A 17,120-nucleotide genomic window follows, 5' to 3' on the forward strand; every position below is an offset into this window, starting at 1 on the left:
TTTTCTATCGTGATTGCGTTATAATCCCAGAATGCTATTTAAAACCATTAACTTAGTCATTGCTCCCCCACCTAGCTACCCAGTGGAATCCTCCCCTGTGATTTGAAGCATTTCTTCAATATTTCATTGACAAAATACTTGAGATTCTGCAGCACGTGAACATGTATATCAGAGGGCTTGATGCTGATTGCTGTCAACTTTCAATGTTGACCCACTTCTGTAAACTCTCTCTGTCAACCCTGGAATGCACTGTTGCACATTACAAACCATTCACCTGTGCTTCAAACCGCATTCCCACCTTGTTTGTAGAAGCTGTTTCAGGCAGTTAGTCAGCATTATTTAACCATTATTAACTGCTCTCTGACTACTGGAATGTGCCCCTAATTTTAGACATTCCACACCCACCCCCTCTTTAAGAAGCCATCTCAAGGTCATTTGGTTTAGGTCATTTGTGAGCCCTCTCTACCATTTTAATCCAAGATTTTAAAAAAAAAAATGGAATCAACTGGACTCCTTTATGAAAAAACAATCAATTTCTTTTTCAATTTCAATCTGGTTTTTGCTCTCAACACAGCACTGAGACTGCTCTGGTCAAGGTTTCCAATGACTCACTGTTTGCCACCAAAACAGGCTGTACCTAATTTAATTCTCCTTGACCTCAGTTCAGCCTTTGACACAGTGGACTACAATGTCTTACATCTCTGTAATAAACCTAATGAACAATGTTGCCATCAGTGATGTGGCTCTGGATTGGTCCACCACGCATCCGTTAAACAAATGCTCACGTCCAACTCATCAAACATCAGTGCTTTGTCAGTTGTCCTACATTTCAAATCACTCTGGGTACCCCTCAAGCATCAGTTTTGGATGCTCAGGGACAATGGGTCAATTTCTGCTCTTTACATGCAAAGTATCTTTTCAAAATAAACTTGCATGTTTACCAGAACTACTGAATTTTCAATAGGTTGTACATAGGACACAAACATCGGTTTCCTGGGTGAAGGTTTGTTTGACCCATCCACAAACTATTCATTTCCTATATGGAATTGCCATTTATCTTGTTCCTTATAATACAGTCATTGCTCAGAGCCTCAAATAATGATGTGGCCCACTGCGTCTAGTTTAGATGCTTAAAGGTGCCTCTATGCATCACTACCTCACACAGAAGGCCACTGACAAAGTATCTATACTGCAGTTGATGAGCTGAGAGTGAGAAGAGGTTGATCCTTAACTGTCATACTTGGAGATGCCTCCTCCTCTGCAGACCTCTCTTTAGTCTTTTCTGAGTCCCTTCCTATTTAGTATATACATGCTACCCCTGGGGTAAATCATGCATAGACATATAATACACTTCTATTATTATGCAGAAGCTATGCAACTGTATGTTGTTTCAAGACTGGAACCACTGATGTTTCCTCTTTTATGTTGTTATGTTGTCCCCACTGCAATTAAAAATCAGATGCCCAAAAATTTGCAACTGAATAATAATAAATTTTTTTCTTTAAAAGTTATCCCCTCCATTCTGAGCACAAACAGCATCAACAATCTCTCTTCTAGCCAGGTTGCCTTAATTTTAATGCTTAACAATGGCCTGTAACCTAGTTGTTGTTTTTTTGACCCAGCACTGTCTTTTGGTGTTCAGGTGACTAAAGTGATGCAGTCCTGCTTTGTCCAGACCTTTGACCATGATCAGGTCAACACTTTCCATTGCAGATAAAGAAAAAGTCATTCATGCTTTTATCTGCCCCAGACTTGACCACTGCAACACACTATACTGTAATCTGATATCAGCAGAAATAAAAAAAAAAAAACATCCAAAGATTGCAACAAAACACTGCTGCCAGGTTTTTAACCCCTACTGAGAAAAGCTACCACATCCAAAACATCTTTGCTGCCATTCACATGGGTAACATGGGGGTTAAATAATTGTTTATAAGACAATACTGCTTTTTTTTTAAAGCTTTGAATAGTCATTATCTGTGATAACTCCCTATAAACCTGATTGCATCTGGAGATCCTCCAGCAAGCCCCTACAAATGGTTCCCAAACCTCAACCTGACACTTAAGGTGACCAGTTCTTTGCTGTCACAGCCATGGAGCTCCCTGTCAAAGGATCTCAGGCAGACAAACTTAGAGAGCTTTTTTAAATCTATTATTGAAAATCACTTTCATCATTTGGCTTTTAAAAAAACAATAGCGTTTTACATTATGTACATATGTGACACTATATGTATAAAACACTTTGTATTTCTGTTTTAAAGGTGTTATATAAATTAAGTCATTATAACTATTATGACATCTTAGCAGTCTGCACTTCTCCCTAAAATCTTCAAAATAAGTAATCATGGCTCAATCAGCTGTCAGCAGGATCTTGGTAGATAACAGTGTTTTAAGTAGCCTGTCATGTGGCAAAAGGCAGGTTTTCATGGAAAGCCACTATTAGGAAGACTGAGCTTAACCCATTTGCTCCAATGGGTTTGAGCCAAGAATGTATCATATGTAATTAATGTGGTTAATGGTGAAGGCAGAGATGGTCTGCACTTATTATTTCTCCACAGTGTGTCAAAGAACTGAGATTAAAAAATGATGATCGAGTCCACTCGCTGCCTTAATGCTGAATTGACATTCCCCGATGAGATTATACCAGGAAGGACAGGAGCTTTGGGAAAACTGCACTCGTCTAACGTGGCTGCTAAGCCCACTGCATTGTCATCAAAGTTTTACAGCAACAACTCTCGGGATGCAGATGCTGCGGAGTGCACTGAACTGGAGCCACTGTACAGTACAGGAGAAAATAATGGTATACATCAGACATTAAAGCAAACAGCCCTAATCTTCAGCCCAGGGGGAGTGTTTCAAGGGAATCAATATAAATGATTTTCTCTCAATGCTTTTGGTTTAGCCTACAATATTCATGAAAACATCGCCAACAGCTACGGTTACATCGTAGATGAAGCTTTAACTCCCGCTTTTATTGATGGTATAGAAATGTGTAAGTGCTGCAATGTGTTGGTGGTACAATACCCCCTCCTCCACACACACGCACACACACACACTTGCACTTACAGTCACATACAGATGGATGCACACTGACTCCAGGTTTGCTCCTGCTGCTGCTGCGTTTGTAAAACTCCTGCATTGCACTGACAGAACTACATCACACAAGTACACACAAAGATCAGGAGTGTTGACAGGCTTTTCTCTGCTTGCGTCAGAGAAATCCATCGCCTTTTTGAATACCCTGCCCCCGCCATGAGGGCAAGTAGATGTATGGTGATCATGTATGTATCTCTGCGCTGACATAAGATAAAGGAGGTAAGATGTGATGACAAAGCTTGTAGCTGATGGAGGAGGGTAATCCACATTTCCCATCACCACTTTCCCTTCCCTGCTCTCGTGCTCCTTCAGTGTCTTGCATTGTTTTACATCTTCTGGTGCTATCCCTCCTCATCTCCCTGTCTCTAGCTTTCTGATCTCTCATAGTTTTCCTCCAAGTAATGCACACTTTTTTATTTGGCAAGCCACTCTTGATGGGATTTGCGGCTGTGCAACGAAACACATAACGCAATCACAGCATGCGATGCCATCCTCAGACAAATTGAGAGGAGAACAGCTTGGACACGGAGCCACGGTTGTACCATGCATCAGCGGCTTTAAAAACCTCCCATTCCTCCCTTGCCTTACTCTGTCTGTCTCTTCCTCTGCTTTTGCCTCCATCAGTGGTGCACGAGGCTTACCTTCAGGTCTCTGCAGGAGTTGCTGGCAGGCTCCCTTCGAGGCATGTCACAGCTGCTCTTCTCCCCAGGACTGCGCACTCCTTTCCTGGCTTTGTTCAATCAACAACAGCCCTCCTGCTTCTCTCTCCTGCCACCCAGCCCCTTCTGCTCTTCACCGCTCTCTATCTACTCCTGCGTGAGAGGGGGGTCTGTCTGTGCATGTGTATGTGTGTGTGAGGGAAAGAGAGAGAGAGAGAAAGAGACAGAGTCAGAGCGGTTGAGAGAAGAGATGCAAGGGATGTAAATATGCGTGCGCTCTCTCTTGAACACTCCTCTCTTCTCACTTCCACACATAGATTGGACCTCTTGTCTCTCCGGATTTGTCCTTTATAAGAGTGTTTGTTTATGCCTATTTGCACAGAGCATCCACATCTGTGTGTGTGTGTGTGTGTGTGTGTGTGTGTGTGTGAATACATCCACCACATGGCTACCTTATTGCTGCTGCAAAGGCAAAGTAGGAAAAATATGTGTAGAAAAGTCCAGTGTACAGTGAGTTCGGAAAAGAGGGGACGAGTGCGTGTGTTGGGGGTGCAGACAAGGAAAGAGCAATGGTGAAGAGGAGTGAGGCACAATCCATTTCTCTAAAATTGCAGGTGAAGAAAAAGCCCTAAGGGTTTGAGAGAAATATAAAGTGGAAGCAGAGAAAAGAGTCTTTAGAAAAGAACATACAGAAGTGAGAGGAAGACAGAGCAGAAGGGGAAGAAAGTATCAAAGAAGTACAAGAGAGGCGTCAAAAGGAGGAGGTAAAGGGGGGCAAGTACAAAGGAAAGGAGTTAGATAGGGATAATGGGGGGAAAGGGACATTTTAACCCAGAATTTCTCCTCAGATGTAGCCCACAAATCAGCTTTGTTGTCGCTTTCACTCATTTCCCCATTGCAACAGCAGTTCCTAACTCACAGGATGCCTTCAGAATAATCTGAATTAAAATTGAAAATGTTAGCATTTCATCAACAATGATGATGAGCAGTGTTCTCATAAGGCAGGGTTAACAGCAAAAAGCTAAGCAGCAGAATAGAGTGCGTGGGCTCATTTATCTCCCGTTTTAAATTCTGCTCAGCCATGGTGTGCACATGAGAGGACGTACGGGAAAGACACATGGATTGATGACATTGAGACGTTATTAGGCATAGAGAAAATTGAATGTAGATATGACATAACAGAGGAGGAGTAATGAGAGTGGGAGCAAAGAGAAAGAAAGATAGGGAGACGATGATAGGTGGGGGAGGAGCAACAGAAGCAGCTATCACCAGAAAGCCTCTTCATGTACTTCCTGCATTGAGTTTGGGAGGAGATTTATGACTCTACAGCACCCCTTTTGTTCCTGCATGTGCCCCCCTCCTCCCCTACTGAGTTGCAGAGGCGCAGCAAGATGGCTGGGAGATACTCATTTTCCCAGCCTCGGCCAGTCGGGGAGCCAATGACAGTGGATTATGGAACATCAAGGACTGAGGCTGCAATAATGAGGAGCTTGGGATTTGGCTCAGGGATATGAGTTCTGGGCCACGCTCACACTCGCTCCCGATGTGGCGCCACTAATCTTAGCAGTGATCACCAAGTGTTGGTGATCTTAACTGTAAAAATTCAGGTCCTTTAGCGGCACTGCTCGACAGAACCTGTGCATAGACCAGCCCCCTTATGGTTCAGATCCGGGGCATGTGTAATTATTTCCCCTCCTGAGGTTACACCATTATTGATCAAAGCTGAGCCCCCTCCCTCTACCTTATTGCCTCTGCTGTTAATCCTGTGGTGAAATCCATTCAGTTGAATGTACCACCTCACATTAATCACACGTCACACATTAATAAAGCTTCGTGGCACATTCATTATTACAAGTGCCTGGAGGAAACTTGTATATTGTACATCATTAGACATCAGATTTTCATAATGTTAAGGGGTGTGGGTAACACAACATAATAGCCTTTTCATTGATGCTTTATTAGGCGATCCATTAGAATGATCAAATTGGGGATTATCCAGCTAATTTGAACTGCAGGATGAAGACTCCTAACACGTAGGAGCAATGAAGTGCATGTTCTGGGTCTGATTTAATATTCATCAACGCAGAGGTTTTTATATGAAACAATCTGAGCTCTAGCTCCTATATCACTGTGGGAATGTATTATTCTTGGTGTTCCTCGTGGAGACTAAAAAAATAAATCTCTACAAGCAGAGACTGTTAAATGGAAATACACAACGTAAATCATGGATTTGCCCATTTTGTTGAAACAGTTGAAATGGGATAGCAGTATCAGGGGTCAGTGTAGACTCACACAAAATGCATCAGTCCAAATAAGAAACAGCAGCCCACAGTCAATAGTGTGTGTCAGGCCAGGGCCATCAAGTGAAGAAAATAATCATTTCAGAGGTCATCACTGAGGAAGGAGGAATTAGTTCTTCGTGGCACAGAACGAGGAGGTGAGAAGGAAGTGTCATTTTTCTTAATCCTCCCTCTGCTCCCTTGGCTCTGGTATTCTTTTTCCTCCAGCGAGACCCCCCTCCCCATCCCCATCCCCCCCTTGACTCCATCCCTCTTTGCTTTCTCTCACCTCCTCCCAGGCTTCATTAGCTCTGATTGATCCTCTTGTCAGAGCTTATGGCACCGCGATGAACTGCATTGTTACTAGCAGCCAGGACAAGGAGGAGCGGGGATGGAAATCAGAGGACAACCCCTGTAAACCTATCATGATAAGAGCGTAATGAAGGAAGTTAGGTGTCTGAGCATGTGCGCCAGAGTGTACGTGGAGATACTCCATAAGAAACAGAACAAATGTGTCACACATGTCCGAAGTGAATAGTTTAGCAGAAATGCCATGGCTGCTCTTAAGTTTCACCATGTATGGTGTTATCTAACTGTTCAAGTGCCTGTTTTGCATGTTGTGTCACACAAAGAGCAGAGCTGGAGGCCGGCATTTAATAGCATGGTGAACTGGTGAATGCATTAAGAGGTAAGGTATGTTTGCAATGGAAAGAGTGTAAATTATTAAACAATCTGAGCAAGCTGGCACAGCTTTAGCTTTAACGAATAATCCATGTCATCATATTGGTCCAGCGCCTCATTATATCAAAGACCAAATGCAGATTTAGGAGCGTATTAGCAACTGTTATGTACTCCATGTTTTTATATTCATGCAGTATCATTTAAATGGAGGCTTAACTTTAAGGGAATGAGTACATCTATTAGCGTTTAAATTATGAATTATGTGAGTGTGAAGCCCTACAGCCTGGGACTGTGCTTGTTATATGTGAATACATAATTTAGAAATACTGTAGCATGTTTTTATCTTGTGCGCAGAACACTGAAGTATCCACAGTGGAGGTCTTAAAGTGAAGCAGATCTACACAGGCATTGTATAACATCATATCCAATGACCACTAAACAGTCTGAAATACCATTCATACTGACACACTTAGCTTTATACCCACTATAATTATGTATGGCAGGTCTGACATGAATCAACAATTAAGGCTGGATTATTTCTCATCTGCTCGTGGGAGAATAATTTTTAATTTAGAGCCAAGTGTTAAAGGGTATTATAAGAATAGTTTGCAATGTAGATGCCACTGTGTTCAAGAATCAACCACACATGCTCTTTTTTTTTATATCATAATATGGACTAGGTGAATAGTATGATCCTTAACTGGACACCACAGTCCAGACACAGTGACACCATGTGGAGGAAAGAGGCACAGCAGTGAGGGATTAAACAGAATTGCTTGAATGTTTGGGAGATTAGTTGTTGCAAATATCTTGGGGGCATCCTTTAAGCTAAAATAACTTTGTGCCATATTTGCTGACACTACATGATTAAAGAAATACATGGGACAGATATTCTGTGAATATAAATGTCCCTTCTCCTCTGCTTCTTATTGTCATGCAATGCCGAGCAGGTAGCCCCAAATGCAGGAGATAACAGACAACACAAACAGATTTTTTTTCCAGGTTGCAAAAGGGGGACAGAACATCACACAACGAAAACAAGGATCCAACAAAGACTGAATTGAAACCATGACTTAAATAAAAACCTAGACTGACGAGGGGTTGAAGTGCAGGTGGAGAAAAAACATGGAGAAGCTCAGGTGAAAGGAATAAGGTGATGAGGCAGATGAACAGGCTGAGAAAAACTAAGCAGGGAGGGACTAACGAGGCTGATGCAGGACAGGTGTGTCGATGGCTGCGCAAAACTCAGGAGGTGAAACAGGGCGGGGCAGACAAACACTAAGGAGAGTAAACACACAAAGATGGGAAGTAAAAGCAGACATGACACATGAGAAGTGAATCTATAAAATAAAACAGGAAGAAGATAAAACATATATAAACATATGAAACAATGGAAAACAAACTGAAACCCAGCATATGACACATAAGGAGAATATACCAGAATAAAAACAAGAAACATGAAGCAACAAAGAAACATTGAAATCCCAATACCTAGAAATCAAAAACTTCATTGAAATGAAACATGATTATGGACTTAACATTAAGATATACAGTATGTCAGATAATTTTCAACAAAAAGACTTTAGCAAAAGCCAGAGTAGCTCCACACACAGACCAGGACTGTGACACTAATGGATTTTAGTAGAATCTACTGCGGTGCGCAGACAACAATCAATCAGATCTGACAACTGTGTTCAAACTGTCAAACTCAGCAGCACTTATCAAATGTGAATCACGATTCTGTTACTGCATTGCATATTATCAGCTCAAATGTTTTCAAACATATTTTAAGTTGCTGTTGAGCAGTAAAATGAGAAAGTGTGTGACCCAGTCACTATGTTGGATACGGTCACGTAAGTGCCAAGCACTGCCGGGACCTGTTCTCATTTTAATGCTAAACAGAACTCTAGATTATACTCCTGAAGATATTTAAGAGGAGAAACAGTTAATGCAGCTATACAACCTTGATTCATATTTGAGCAGTGCAAATTTTGTAGGTAAACCACAGTTAACAAGCTGACAACCACGTTAGAGACTCCTCAGCTTTGATGGGCTATTTTCATTTATGTGCCTTTAGGCTTTTAGAAGCGGCACAAGACAACAGAGTAGACTTTTTTATTATTATTTTTTTTACACGGATTATCTATTTCACTTAGAGCGGTGTGAATACGGTGACGGTTTCAGAAAATAAGACAAAAGTATTTCGCTATATTTGTTTTTTTCCTTAATAAAGTTATCAACTACAGCTTTAAATCTCTGCTATTCTTTCATTAGGAGTGAACCTTTTTTTCAACGTATTTAGGCATCTCTATGTTTGCCCCATTCGCATTTCCTTGTACTTGTAACTTTACTTTGACGATTCGGAATAAATTAAAAATCCTAAACAACGACAATAGACTACATGTAGTAAATATAGTCTATTCTTGACCCTTTAAAAATGCTATCATAAATCTGAGACCGTTTGTCGGATCGCCTTACTTTTTTCTCCCGGTGAAAGCTGCCGGCTGCGCCGTTCACAGGGATGTCTCCGATGCATCGTAGCTCTTTTAGAGGCCTCAGTATCCAGCCAGGGGATTCTGGTGTTTTTACGGGACCTTGTTCAATAATCCATAATGACAGATCCGATATCAGGTGTCTTCCGTACATATTTTATCCATATTTTGATGATAAAAGTATATTAGCATCGATGCTAAACGCCATATTGGTTTCCCATGATTCATTTGGAGAGGTCAGAGGTTGTTTTGGTCTTGTCCACCAATCGGAAGACGATACGACGCTTTGTATCCGCTTTTATTGCCATACGTCATCTGGAGCAAACTGCACCGTGATTGGCCTAATCCTACTCATCTATCGCTCTGTGTTATTGGTAGCGACAAAATATTAATAATAATAATAATAATAATAATAATAATAATAGTAATAATAATAATGGTAATAATAATAATAATAATAACAACAATAACAACAACAACAACAACAACAACAACAACAATAATAATAATAATAATAACAACAATAACAACAACAATAATAATAATAATAATAATAATAATAATAATAATAACAACAACAACAACAACAATAACAATAATAATAATAATAATGAGACAAGGGTAAATCAGGAGACAGTCTAACAAGCAGCAGGGCCTCATATGGATGTAAACTGTGTTCACTGCAGGCAGAGCAGGCAGGAGAATCAGGCCCCTCTCTGTGTGTCAGGAGTGTGATGTGGCCCTCCGCAGCATCACAGATATAGGAACACACAATGAACGACACACAATATGCAGAATGGCGCACATAATGGGATACACAAACAGCTGCAAAAAACGATGGGACTTTTTTTTTAAGTGTGTCTATTTTTTTAAAACTATAATAATCACAATAATCACTATTTTCACTTTCCAAACACTTGGGAGAAAGGTTTTCTACAACAGCAAAAACTTGTACATAATAAAACCTCCATTATTTCATACACACTTTACTTTCATAACATAATATGCCACTGGCAGACTGGAGTAGATCCTGAAATTACACCTCATATATTTTGAATCAGGAATCGATTTTGAATCGGAAATCGTTTTGAATCGAGAATGGATTCGGAATTGAATAGTGACCAAATCAAAATCAAATCAAATCATGAGATGCTGAAAGATTCACACCCCTAGTTCTGAATTCAGTTCTTCTGGGGAAAGTCTTGTAGTTTGTGACCTCTTCCTTCGCTGTCACTGCATTGGTCACATGATTGCAGCCTCCCTGAATATGTTAGTTATAAATTTCTGGGTCATGATTATTAGGATATGTATACATTTTTTAAACAGTGGATGAAAACAGCCTGATAAGTGATATTACCTTGACTACTGTTACTGAAAGACTAAGAATAAAATAAATGTTTATTTTTTTAAAGAATGTTTATGACAAGAGAATGTTTCCAAAGCATGGCCAGTTACTGCATTTGAGACGTGAATTTTGCCTTATGCAATAATTTGAGGAATGTCTCAACACCATGAAGATGTTAAGTCTCAGAATTACTATTTATAGTCAACTTGACTGTTTCAGGCTGTTGCCCACTGGCCAATTCTTTCCTATATGCTATGCTTCAGTCCATCAGTGTCAAAAAGGCTTTGGCATCCATGCTTTCGAGCAACCTCCTCCCTCTAATGGCTGCATGTTTAAAGAAAATGCTGTCAGATTGAGTTCATACTGAGAGACAAAGTCTTGTACCTTCTGAGCTTCCCTGCAGGCAGAAAGATCTTTGAGATCGCTGGTCCCCTCTAGTTCCTAAACATTCATATAGGGGGGTTAATGTGAAGTTTAGAGACACCTTGTCTTCTAACAGTGTTATTTCAATATGTAGTGAATTGCTGTCAGGCTGTCATTATAACCACTGCTAGGAGAGATTAGTCTTTATAACACCTTTTTTCACTTAGACAATATCACTCTTTGACACACACACAAAATAATAAAGCAGCCATGAAAGAAGGGTAAAGAACTGTGAAAATACATGAAATGTGATATAGTGGCTATATCCACAACGGAGATAAGGTAAAGTCCCTCGAGTGGAACAATAGGTCAGTGTTCTGTTGTGGATTTTGTCACCAGGTGTCACTTTACATTGTACGAAATTGAATTAACGTTCATTCCGCACATGCTGCTCACCTTGCTGCAGAGCATTGGGGTTAGGGGAAAAAGGGTGAGTGAGAGAGGTGATTTTAAGCTTTTAAGAGGTGTTTTGTATTTTCTTTCCCTTTCATTGAGTTGCTTAATCAGGCTGAAGTCCTTTGAGTTTGAGTTGTATGGCAAAAACACAAGACTGCAATATGACCTGAGAATATATAGTAGAGAGAAAAAAAAGCATATGTGATCCTCCTGTGACCTTGGGAACCTCCAAATTGGTGATTGATTCAGGGGTTAGAGGAACTCCCCAAAGACCCTCTACATGAGCTTTACACACCTTTACAGTTAATTGCTATCATTCATCAAAATAAAGTCCAGGATATTTGTTCAAGAATTCCAATATTACTGGTTGTGATTCCCAAGCTTTATATTTGTCATTTTATCTCTAAACATGTCCACAGGGCAGACAGAAGCACACCCTGGTATTCAAAAAACAATAGAGACAAATAACTGAAATGCATTGCTCCGCAGCCCTGCATAACACATCTAGCCTTGCTCCGCTTTAAATGTTTATGCCATGCTTTTTATCTTACACTTCCTGTAAGTAGTGGCATCACATCCCAGCCATCTGCTTATGAAACTCAAATTGGTTATGGTGGTCTTAGGCCCTGTCTACACATATACAGATATTTTGAAACTAAATAATCAACACACAAACAGAATCACTAAAAATGATTTTTTTTTTTAAATGCCTTCTAAGGTGCAGATTTAAAAAAAACTCAAATAACTGTGTATCTGCCTGGACATGTTAAATGGAGGGTTTGGGAAACATAACATAATCTCCTCCATTTGTACATGTCAGCTGTTGTTGTGTAATATACATGCAACAGAAACAATAGCAACACTGGTTACGTTTTCTTGGCACTGCTTGGTGAAATGACTACCTTAGACTTGGACTTAGAATTGCTGTACCATTTCATGGACAAACTGTGCCATCTACTGCACCCAGTGTTCACTCATCCACCAGAAACAACAGTTTTGGACAAGGCCCAGTCAAACCAGCATATGGTAGGACAATTTCAAAAATGGGATTGTTGTCAATGAGGAGCATAGAAGAACCATGGTTATGAATGGATGAATTATAGGAGAGTAAAAACATGCATGACTCCATTCATTTTGATGAAGCCCAATAGTTTGTGTATAAGCAACCCAGTGGTTGCAGTCTTGGCAGCCAAAACTGGATCAGTTTTTGACGCAGATATGTGACACCTTCATCTCAAGTCTAATCCAAGTCAGGCAACCAACCCAACTTATTTCTTGTCATGTGCCAAGTTTGGGCCAATGCTGGGTCAGGCCATGTTTGATACCGGCCCAGTGACGGCAATGATGAAAGCCAGAATTGGTCCATTTTATTTAGCTTGAGCCTGGGACATCATTCATCCCTAGTCTCAGCCAAGTTAGGCAACCAGACACAGTCGACTTATTTTTTCAAGCCTGCAGAGTTTAGCCCAATGCTGGGCCAGGTCACTCTGGCTATCTGGGACATGTACATCCTGTTTTTAAAAAAACTCACAAACCCTGTTGATCAGGCTTCTCATTCTGGCCTGACCGCCCAAGTCTTCATCTGTAGGCCTGCATTCACATGCACATTGTAGCCAAAGGCATAAAAAATAGATGCACAAATTCTTAGATTGTAATCACAGCAACATGCTTTATTCTGCATGCCTACAGGAGCTCTTGCACAAATGCACACTGACATTAACTCAGCAAATTGAATGGACATCTTATGAGAAATGCTTTGCAGCACATGTTCGTATCATCACAAGAGGCAAATGCTTCACAAGCACTCTGCACAGCTTGGGGTTGCAATGCTTGGCATTTAGCACTTTGCCATTTTTACTCTGAGAATGATGGATATGGAATATGAATGCTCAGTGACATGATGACCCAGCACAATGGCTGCCATCAGCGTATGTCCCCCTCACCACACTCTTACTGCTCATGCACACACACACACACACACACACACACACACACACACACACACAAACACACACACACACACACACACACACAAATGTAACTGCCATCCCCAAAGTACAGATCTATTTACATCAACTGAAGCGAATCATCAAATATGAAACCACATGGTGAATGTTATGTGTTGCAAAGCACGCCTGAATCACTAATCATCATGAATTTCTATTCATACCAGATTTAATTAAAAGATTTTAGCCCAGTGCTCAATGATACATTTTACAATCAATATGAACAGCAGTGGATTGTTTTCCCTATTGCGAAACACTGAAACACTGATGTCTTTTGCAATTGAAGTCTTAAAGAAAAAATAAATTTTAAAAATGAAATTAAAATTTGAAAAAAAAAATGGAATGACAGGAGCAGTGAGAACAAGGATATGATCCTTAAAGGGTCATGACAACATGTTGAATGTTTAACAGCTTCAAAGGAGGTCCTCTGTCAAGTGTTGTCAGACTTAAAAAGTGATCGATGGTCTTGAGTTCCCTGCTTAAGAAGTGTTGTCAATTCAAATCATCAATTGATGGCTAAAGAAAGTAGAGGTTTTTGTTTTTTTCCCCTAAAATACTGTAACTGTTGGTTTAGAGGGCTGGGACCTACAGTTTAATAAAGTTCCATATGTGGATGTGAAAAATCTAACAGAGATACCAAAAAAGAATTTTGTTGTTGTTTTCAGCCCAACTGATTAAAGTGGCAACAATCAATATTTTAAATATTAACAATGGCACACATAATTACTTGCACATGACAGGGGTTGCTCAGAGTTATAAACCCTCAGAGAATTATCATCTGACTCTTCAGTTCCTCTTGGCTCTAAGGAGCTTTATAGTGTGCTATGCAACCCACAACTTTAGTTCAGTCTCACTGCTTGCATCAGCACTGTTTCGGTCTGCAGAAGGCAGCGTAAGAGCTCCAATAACGACCTGCAACACAAGATAGCAGACAGAAAAAAAAATTGTATCTAACAGGTGAACATAGTTGAGCCCCACAGCTAAAGAGCCAGATATTTTCCTCAGGAGTTGGTAGAGCCCAAAATCTGACCCAAAAGAGATGAATATTGTACTTATTGTACTTAGATTTGTCAGGTGACCAGAAACTCTGAATAAATGTTGCTCCGAATCTGTTGGATGTGTAGATGAGCAACTATCTTTTGCTTGCTTTATTTTTTTCAACTATTTCTTGTGCCCCTAAGTGGGCAAAAAAAAATTAGGTTTAATTTTGTGTGAATAAAATAAAGTTTAACACGTACATTATATAATCAAGATTTAAAAAATAAAAGGTGCTAATTCATTCAATTTCTCTTGCCAGTGTCAATTTGACACAGAATACTGACAACAGATGACATTGCTATGTTCTTAGTTTTAAGTTATGTTGTAAAGTGACCAAAATCCAATGTCCTCTAAATGTTTAATGACAATGTCATCTTCACATAGATATGTCTCAAGATATGAAGAGCAAAACCAAATGTCTGCAAATGTCAAAATGTTAACGTCCACACAACACAGAATTCTAACATAATACACTTTAAACATCGTCAATCTGATTTTCATCAAACCAAATTTCAACATCCGTCCAGCATAAGAGTTTCTGATGTCATACTGACACATGGTGCTAACTGGGGTTGGTCAAGATTGTTTTTTTTTTCTTCTGGTTAACCACATCATTTGCACAACAGTAAAAAGGAATTTTCTTCCATTTGCAAGGCTGCCTATAGAATTAGATACACACACATGCAAATACATTATTCATTGTATCTATTTTTATCTTGTGCATATCACCTTATAGGTAGTGAAAGTCAGGTGACTTTCACTACCTATAACACTAGGCACTGACTGACCACCATCAACCTCTTGGCCTTAAAGCTGATTATCAGAGACTGATACAGGAATTAGCATTGTTTATTTGAGTGCTCCAACTGATGCGTGGAGAAACTACCATTGTTTACTATCACCATGAGACATACAGCTATCAGAGGTACTTTAGTGCTGATCTCAAAAACGTGGGTCGATTTCTTATCAGTAAAGATTGCAGTCACAGTGTTCTGCTTATTTGCTAATCAACATAGTGAATAAATGCAAAGATAAACACAAACAACTTGTTAACATGACACAGTGTCAGCTTGTCAAAGAGGTTGCAGCAGACAATGCAAACAGGTAATGCAGAAAATAAAAAAATAATATTTTTATGTTTGGAAATATTGTTCCATTGTATACACTAATGAATATATATATCCAGTATCTAATATATATCTAATATATATCCAGTATCACTCCAGTGATATTATAACTCAGTTAATTATCAACTGACAATTAAGAAATCTTTGTAGAAGAAGATGAAGACGAGATGTTTTTCTTTTAAATGTCACAAAATTTCCAGAAAGAAAATTAATTATTATTGTTATTATTATTAGCATCATCAGAAAGGACACTACATTTAAATGTCTGAAATTGCTGAAAAGTACACTTTTCGGTCTTGATGGTCAGTTCTGCTGAGACTGATGATTTTTTTCTTCCAAATTAAAACAGCATCATCCCTTAAGGGGGATTTATCTGTGATTGTTGTTTCATTATTGTTTTTTATTGGCAGTAATTGTCTCATGTTGCATTGCTGTCAATCAAATGCAGCCTCCACAGCTCCAAAGTTGCCAAACCAGCCCAACAATCAGTGCAGCTATGTGGTCTTGTGGCTATTGGCAAGCCTTTTGTCTAATATAAAGGAGATAAAAACGAGGGAGTTGGTTAAACAAACAGGCAAATCACCTCTTGAGTAAAACAGCTTAAACACAATAGGCTTGTCATCCTTTAACAAAAGCACAGATTTAGAAAAAAAAAACAAAACAGGCGAGCCAAATCTTGTTGTGTGTCATAAAATATGTATTGTGGCTGTCAATAGAATACACATTCTGCAGCATGTAAGGTAATACTGCGGTCCTTTCTGTCACTTTTAGCTGAGAACAATGAAGTTGAAAAATGACTCCCATCATAATTCATAACTTTCCTCCCCTCAGTGTTCTGGACATCTTGGGTTCACAGATTGATTTGGTTCCCTTGTCCACCCTGGAGTGCTATCTGTTTGGATCTATTTTTTGTCATCTCTGCAGCTTCTCTTACTCAGTATTTGAAATTTTGAATGCCTATTTCATAACAGAATGCTGAGTGTTATTATTCGCTACTGTGGTTGATTATTCTGAATATGTAACATTTGCTTAAAACCAGTCTCTTCTTAAGTGGCTTGACCTGTTTGACTGTTGAGAAAGTGCCCCTGTAAGTTTCAACAGTCTGGTCATCAACACTTTGAACGACAGTAACAAGAAATGACCAGTAAGCTAAAGAAAAACACAAGAATCAGCATTAGCGAACTGTAAAAACTGCGGTAAGAAATGAAACGCTGTTCATTCAGCCTAAGGCTCTGTTGAGGGTTCACTGTGTCCACTTGCAAATCTTAAAATAAACCTCTGGAAGACACTGACTGTGAGCTTTTTGTTACTGAAATTTCCACTGCACACTCCATCACCTATTTACGTTCTATGGCCCCCACAATTCCTCACAAAACAGCTCTGTAACTGTGGGGAAGAGAGGAAAGTGCTTGTTGTTGTGCTGTGCTGTGCTGTGCTATGAAGCACTGATGTTTGATCCATAGTGACAACGCTACGCCCGAGATGTGTTTAACACATTTTCATTTGCATATATGTGTACACTGTGGGTTTAATATATATATATATATATATATATATATACATATATATTTGTATTTA

At 39.6% G+C, this 17,120-nt stretch overlaps 1 protein-coding gene across 3 annotated transcripts in view; it reads right to left on the reverse strand.

Annotated features, from left to right (window-relative positions):
• kcnj5 (potassium inwardly rectifying channel subfamily J member 5) overlaps window positions 1-9,453 on the reverse strand; it is a 34,852-nt gene extending 25,399 nt beyond the window's left edge. The window contains exons 1-2 of one of the 3 annotated variants that reach the window (XM_088078671.1): window positions 9,194-9,453; window positions 3,738-3,929 (exon numbers count right to left, since the gene is read on the reverse strand). Coding sequence is in view for 1 of the 3 variants with exons in the window: in XM_088078670.1 (XP_087934796.1) it covers window positions 9,194-9,251 (58 nt within the window). In the remaining 2 variants the exon portion in view is untranslated. Of the gene's footprint in view, window positions 1-3,737; window positions 4,052-9,193 lie in introns of those variants that run through there. The other 2 variants (XM_088078670.1, XM_088078672.1) reach the window with 2 other exon arrangements.
• Between the last annotated feature and the right edge of the window lie 7,667 nt (window positions 9,454-17,120).

Source organism: Plectropomus leopardus, chromosome 6, assembly GCF_026936395.1.
Source record: "Plectropomus leopardus strain MGB_pleo_1.0 chromosome 6, ASM2693639v1, whole genome shotgun sequence".
Taxonomy (NCBI): domain Eukaryota; kingdom Metazoa; phylum Chordata; class Actinopteri; order Perciformes; family Serranidae; genus Plectropomus; species Plectropomus leopardus.